Source organism: Polistes canadensis, unplaced genomic scaffold (genome assembly GCF_001313835.1).
Source record: "Polistes canadensis isolate GaletaPanama2010 unplaced genomic scaffold, ASM131383v1 scaffold_39, whole genome shotgun sequence".
NCBI lineage: Eukaryota > Metazoa > Arthropoda > Insecta > Hymenoptera > Vespidae > Polistes > Polistes canadensis.
In genome coordinates this window covers 57,759-64,951 of record NW_014569586.1, presented here as the reverse complement: position 1 = coordinate 64,951, position 7,193 = coordinate 57,759, and the positions used below count along the sequence as shown (strand labels likewise).

General features: G+C 31.9%; 1 protein-coding gene across 5 annotated transcripts in view; it reads right to left on the bottom strand.

Annotated features, from left to right (window-relative positions):
• Nucleotides 1-2,446: 2,446 nt before the first annotated feature.
• LOC106784704 (protein tramtrack, alpha isoform) overlaps nt 2,447-7,193 on the bottom strand; it is a 39,556-nt gene continuing 34,809 nt past the window's right edge. For all 5 annotated transcript variants that reach the window (XM_014744522.1, XM_014744523.1, XM_014744521.1 and 2 more), the window contains one exon: nt 2,447-3,597. In XM_014744522.1, the coding sequence (XP_014600008.1) occupies nt 2,636-3,597 (962 nt within the window). In that variant the 3' untranslated portion in view covers nt 2,447-2,635. The remainder of the gene's footprint in view (nt 3,598-7,193) is intronic.

The following is a 7,193-nucleotide window of genomic DNA, read 5'->3' as shown; positions in this document are numbered from 1 at the left end:
TATATATTTTTTTTTCTTTCTTTCTTTCTTTCTTAGTAAAGACTTGTTGATTTTTTATTAACAAACATTATTTTTTCTTTTCTCTATCTATGTATATATACATATATATACACATTACCGGTCAAAATTATTTTAACATATTGAAGAATAATAAAAACCAATGGTTTGTTTAAAAAATAAATAATTATGTTGTATTTTGAAAGTAAATTACTTTCAAAAGATTGTAAAAGTTAATCAGGATGTCAAAAATATGTAATCATGAAAAGTGGCAATTTTCTGTTTTGATTTATTAGAAAAATTTATTACGTATTTTTTACTATATTTAATTTTATTCTCTCTCTCTTTCTCTCTCTCTCTCTCTCTCTCTCTCTCTCTCTCTCTCTCTCTCTCTCTCTTTTACATTATTTTCTTTATTATTATTATTATTTTATTATTTAAAATAATTTTGAACGATAATGTATAAAGAAAATGAAAATCTAAAAATATATATATATATTCGTATATTTTTCTAATCATCTATCTAACTTATTTCGATTATCAAAATATATGTTAATCTAAGATATGTCCTTGAACCCTTTGACTACGAAAGGCGTTAATACACATTCTTCATAAAGAATGATAAATAAATGAGCATAACGATTTCCGAAAAACGAATATCGCGCATATATATATTCATGGTTTAATGCGAAATTATGCATCGCAGTTCAAAGGGTTAAAGATTTCTAAATGACTACTATTCGAATACGGATATGTGTACTAAGGCACTTCCGTTAAAATATATTTTTTTTTATTTTTACTTGAATTTTCTTGGACGTTAAGATAAAAAGAAGTGGAAGATGAGAGGTAAAGCAAAATAAGCTCTTTCTCTCTTAAATTGGAACTGTCGTGGACTATCATCATCATCTTGTTCACGATGATCTTGATGCGATACTGAGATGCGGAAATGGAGAACGGAAAAATAAAGAAAGATGATATTAATGTGTACAAGCAGAATTGTCAGTGACAGGGTTGTGATCGAATTAGAAATTGATAAAAAAAAAAGCAAATCAAACAAATTTTTCATTCCACAAACTATGCTTGATATTTTTTAATGGAAATTGATTTTAATATTTAAGAGAAATAATAATGAATATTCCAACGAGTCGACCGATCGGGAAGACATGTATATTTTTTGTTCGATTACCCCTTGAAGAATATAAGAAAAAAGAAAAAATGTTTGTAAGGCACGATGTAGGACCAATCGAAAAGGACGGACATAACAAAATCATTGGCTTGTCTTTTGTTTCATCAAGTATCAAGCAAAAACGCATCGAATAAAAGTTCAAACGCATAAATGCGAGCATGATTCGCGTCAGAATTACGTCAGAGTATATAAATATGCACGTATGTATCTTAGAAATAAAACAAATAATAATAATAGTAATAGTAGTAAGAATAGTAATGTGATAATAATAATAATAATAATAATATTAAAGAAAAAATAAATTCTTGCGTCCGAATCAAAGCAGATTCAGCTTAGATCTTGCTAGCATTGGTCAATATTGCACAAAATGGGCAAACTTTTGAGAACGTTGACGAATCTACGCGGTTTTTGAATAATATTTTCGTTTTTTTTTATTATCAATCTATTAGAACAATTTCTCAAAATAATAGACAACACGTAGAAAAATAGAATTAAAATAGGGAAATAAGAAAACAAGGAAAAAAACAAATAGAAATAATGAAAGAACAAACATCTCCTTCGCATAAATCCCATGTATGACATCATGATCATGACAGTTATATTGAGTGGCGATGGCGGGGGTGAGGTGAGCCGTTCAAGGTCATCGCCATCACCGGACATTATTGTCTTTCGGTGATTGGTCCAAAGCGTATCATCGTACGCTGGCTGATGTTTTTACGAAAGACAGAGCGCTTGTGCAGCATCGTGCGATATTAGTGCAATTACGGGGTAGAGGGAGGGAAGAATTAAAAGGGAATGTATACCGGAAATATATTTTTTAATGAAATATATGAATAACAGTTAAGAATCTAAAAGTATCTTTGAAATAGTACCGACCAAACCGAATAAAAATAATGTATGAGAGTCAGATTTGTACGCATCCATGATATTCGTGTGCAATTAATTATAGTTTAAAAATGTAAACAATATTTGGAAAGTTTGTTCGTACATATACGAAGATATTCTAGAGGGTAAAACATTTTAAATAGAAATACCCGAACGAATAAAAAATGTTTTCGTATAAAAGATAAGAAAAATCTATGCAGATTTCTATTAGAATAATCTAATATATTTCCCTATTTAATTTTCTAATGATACCCTCCATCATTCCCCACTTTAATCATTTTAAAAGTATATGAATAAATTCGCGCGACGTTGCACTTATACGTCATGGTTATTATTTGAAGATATATTGGTGGTAGAGAGACGACGTCTTTTATTGAGTCCCTTATCAGAAATTCTTTTACGACCGGGAACACTTATTGGAGTTCCCGATGTCATTTCACTACTCGAAGACCTGTTCGATGTCGTTTCACTACTCGAAGACCTGTTCGACGTCGTTGTTGCTTGTCTACCACCAACATCGGTTTGCGCTCTGCTTGGCCCAGCTCGCCCTCGCCTCGCCGCCGTCCGCTATTGTGAGAAAAAAAAGTTATAGGGCATGACACAATCCTTAGGCATGAAGCAATCGTGGACCGTTTTCATATGATTCTTCATTTTGTCGGGCCTCGAGAATTCTTTGCTGCATACAGGACACGGGAAAACTTTGCGTTGGTGGCCTTCGTGATATAGGAAGGCATGTCTCTGGAAACTGTATTTGTTCTTGAATGTCTTTTGAATATCGAGTTTAGCACATTCGGTGCACTGATAGACTCCCTCCGATATCGAGGCATAACGAAAGAGATTCAAACCACGCACGGACATCTCGGTCAATTGTTCAGCCGGATCCTGTGAGTGTGAAGTAGCGCGACGTCTCATGCGTCTTTTGGGCACCTGTCTTCCGGTAGGCGCGGACATGGTTCCGGTAGCCGTACCACTTTGTTGTCCACTACCGCTGGTCGACGAGTTCGGCGTAGCGACTGGCGTGCAACTGTTGTTGTTGTTATTGTTGTTGTTATTATTATTGTTGTTGTTGTTGTTATGAATGTTATTGTTGTTGTTGCTGCTGCTGCTGCTTTGGGAACTTCTCGCGCTAGCAGGCGCAGAGGATGAAGAGCCTCTGGTTGTTGGTGTGTTAGCAGCAGCTGCCCTGCTACCTGATGTATCCATAGGACTTGACCCAGTGTTGCTAGTCGACGACGATGACGTCGATGATAACAATGTCGTTGATGACGTGGACGTAGACATCGTCGTATTTGTCGTCGTCGTCGTCATTATCGCCGAGGATGTCGTACCGGTTGTCGTAGTCATTCCCAATGATCCTGACGATGATCCACCACTCGCTCCACGTTCTCCGCTTCTACCTGAAGAAAATCCATCGGCCGCTTGAGACCCGCCGCTGTTGTTGCCCGAACCATGCGAAGATGCCGTTCGTGTCTTTTCCTTCCATGTTTCCGTCATCGACTCTGACTTGTTCGGTGTTGACGATGAAAATTCTGTGAAAAGACAATTATTAGTATACCTTCGATAATTTCATTATTATTCTGCATACATACTCAAGCACACTCGCATACATACAGGCACATACACTTTCACATTTTTTCCTACATTTGCTCGTACTATTTTGCAACTGTTGTTTCATTAGCAACTACATTGACAGAAACGATAGGTCGTCGGATAAGATTTCTTGTTATTTTATTTGTCAACTTATCTTAACATTGGGCCGATCGTTTCAGATTTAAAACATAATTATATTTACTCCCTGTCAAGAAAATTGACGACCTTTCGTTAACTATAAAATATAAGACATCTATTCTATGTGTTCTTTTTTTAATGCGTGTTGCAAAAACTTACGAAAACAAATAATTGCGAACATAATTAAAATAAAAAAAAAAAAATAATAATAATAATAATAATGTGCAAAACTAAATTCATTTGAATACGCATAATAATAAAGATGCAGGATAAAATCATAAATATATTAATGTTTTATATCATATATACATCAATGATAACGTAAAATCTTAATATAAACTACATTCTTTTCTACTCGTTAAGATAATTGGAAAGGGTTATGGGATAATTTTGTATAGAATATTTGGCTCTGTAAAAAAGAAAAAGAAAACCTCCATTGTTGGATAAACAAAACAATGTAAAATCATACTATTATTTAATAAATTGTGTTTGGTGTGTGTTCTGTGTGGTTATGCATGTGTACATATAATTCTATGCGTCTCTTTAGGTCATATAATTAAAAATGTCTACTTTAATAATAATAATAATAATAATAATAATAGAAATCATATTACGATAGGTCTACCTATAAAAACAAAAAAGACAGAGACATAGTAACATACATTACGGGCTGGGGAGGTGGGGGACAACCCCGCGCGAAATAAACTTAAAAAAATATATAATAATAATAATATTAATAATAATAATAATAATAATAATAATAATAATAATAATAATAATCATAGCTGCTAAAAGACTCTTGCCGTGCTACAGTGAGAAGAGCTCGCGCATGCTTCCTCGGTGTAACATCGAATATACACATACAAATATATATATATATTATTATAATATACTTTGGATATACCTCAAATTTCCTTTGTCGCACAAAAAAAAAGATAAAATAATATTAAAGAAGAAACAAAAGATAAACACTTAAAGTGACGTTCGATCGAAACCACGAAACTGATATTTACAATTCGTAAAAGCTACGTTACATGTATACATAACGTACACATTTTTATATATATATTTTATTATATATATAATAGTAAAATCCTCTTGAAAATCATTTTAAAAATGACATTGCACGCACATTCGCGAATTTCGTTTCTAGTCTCGATCTACGTCCTCGTGTCGAATTAATTCGAGGATAAAAAAAGAAAAAACCCTTTTCCTTTTTTTTTTGTTTTTTAAAGGAGAAGAAAATTCACGAAAATCGTCTCGAATTTGGGTTAAATACTTATAAAAAATAAAGAGGAAAAAAAGACATATATCGACACGAGTCGTTGATAGATATGGCTGTGTACAATTTAACATAATATATAATATATACATACAAATCGTCAACGTAAATATATAAAATATTATTATCGCTTTTTTGATCATTAATGATCCATGCGAATAATTAATATATATATATATATATATATATAAAATAATAAGTTCAACAAATATAAGTGTAGCGCAACGCATGCAAAATGATGATCCGTAAAAAATAGCGATCGTACATGACTTTTCTTTTTATCTCCTTGTCTATCTCTTCGAGGAGCTTTTTTTAAAAAGTCGGAAAAAAAAAAAAAAAAAAAAAAAAGATGTGATAATCGATCCATGGATCCATGAATTTTTTTAAAAAAAAACTAAAAAAAAAAAAAAAAAAAAGAAAAGATGTGATGTACAATTTTTTTCTTTTTCTGTATATTGTTTATAAAATGCTTCCTCGATGTGACAACGATTGGGAAATAAAAGAAAATCATAAAAATGCCATTCGTTGGCATTTCATGTGAAGGGTGGTTAGTGGTGTGTGGGAGGAAGGTTTGGATGTAAGGTTGTTCAGGGTTGTTGGCGAGGACAATCAAACGGCGACGTTCGACGTATAATATTATTGCTTTTTATACACACACACGCATATATACACATACTCACTCTCTCTCTCTCTCTTTCTCTTATTTATATTACATATATTCGAACGTAGAACGTCACCGATTGTGATATTTCACATTACGCTGCCAGCAACTAAATAAAAATAATTTTTGGCTAAGGGCTCGTGATTGTACGTGCTGGATTTTTTTTTTCTCACAATACGAGATTATGTTTGTGTGTTTACATATGCATATATATATATATATAATTACATATACACATGTATATATCATAAAATATAAAGGTACAATAATGATGATAAATAAATGTTTGCGACGTGACGAACGGAAAAGAAAGAAATATTTCTATGTGGTCAAACGCGTCATTGAACTTTCGCATTCGTGTCTCTTTCTCTCTCGAAAATTCATTTAATTTCGCGTATTAACTTGAAATCGAACGTATTTATTATATATGGCACTCGTAATATCTTATATATATGTATGATCATTATATATGTTTTTTTTTTTTTTTTATGCTGACTCTTTCTTTGCGAACACAGACACAGAGAATTACTCTTTTTATTTTTTTTTTTTTTTTCAAATAATAATCAATATAGATTTCAATGAGATCGGATTAGAAACTGTTAAGTATTTCTTTTCGTTCGACACTCGTGCGGTTCTCGTCCAATGCGAAAACGACAAAAATGCTACGAAAGAGATAAACAAAAAAAAAACAACAAAAAGAAAGAAGAAAACAAATGGGAGAAGAATACAATCAAATATAAAACAATAACAATAACAATAAATTGACGATGCGCATTCTAATAATTGCATACACACTATAATACCGCTACATTATTCAGTGTATATGAATGTGATTAGGGTAATTACCTTTATCTCTCTCGTTTCTCAATGCGATTACTCTCGGAAATTTTCATCTTCATTTTTTCTTTTTGCATGTCACACTCTTATTAAATATTAATCTAAGAATGTATTCATGTATTTATGTAAATTTATCTTCGTGTTTTTAATGTTAGGACGGGATAATTCGATGATCGAATTTCTTACTATTTTCACCTCTTTCGTGTCTGTAGTAGCTCTCCCGTATATTTGAATTTTTTTTTAATTAAAAATAATAACCAATAAAAAAAAAAAAAGAAAAGAAGAGTTAACAAAGAAAGAGAGCGCGAAGTCGCGATAAAAAAAAAAATTATACAAGGAATTAATAGATTTCTTTCTCAGGTCGCAAACGTAAGAGGCACGAGCAATATAAATCTTTCGCAAAACGCGATTAATTATTTATTACTCGCTTCGTTGTTGCGAATAGGTTATTGTTGCAACAGACATGTCTCTCACTCTTTCTTTTTTTTCGTTTACTTTTTCTTATCATCCGTAACGAATTTGTTGCATAGATTCGTTTGTACATTATGAATATGTAGCAACGATAACAGTAATAATAATAATAATAATAATAATAATAATAATAATAATCGTAAATG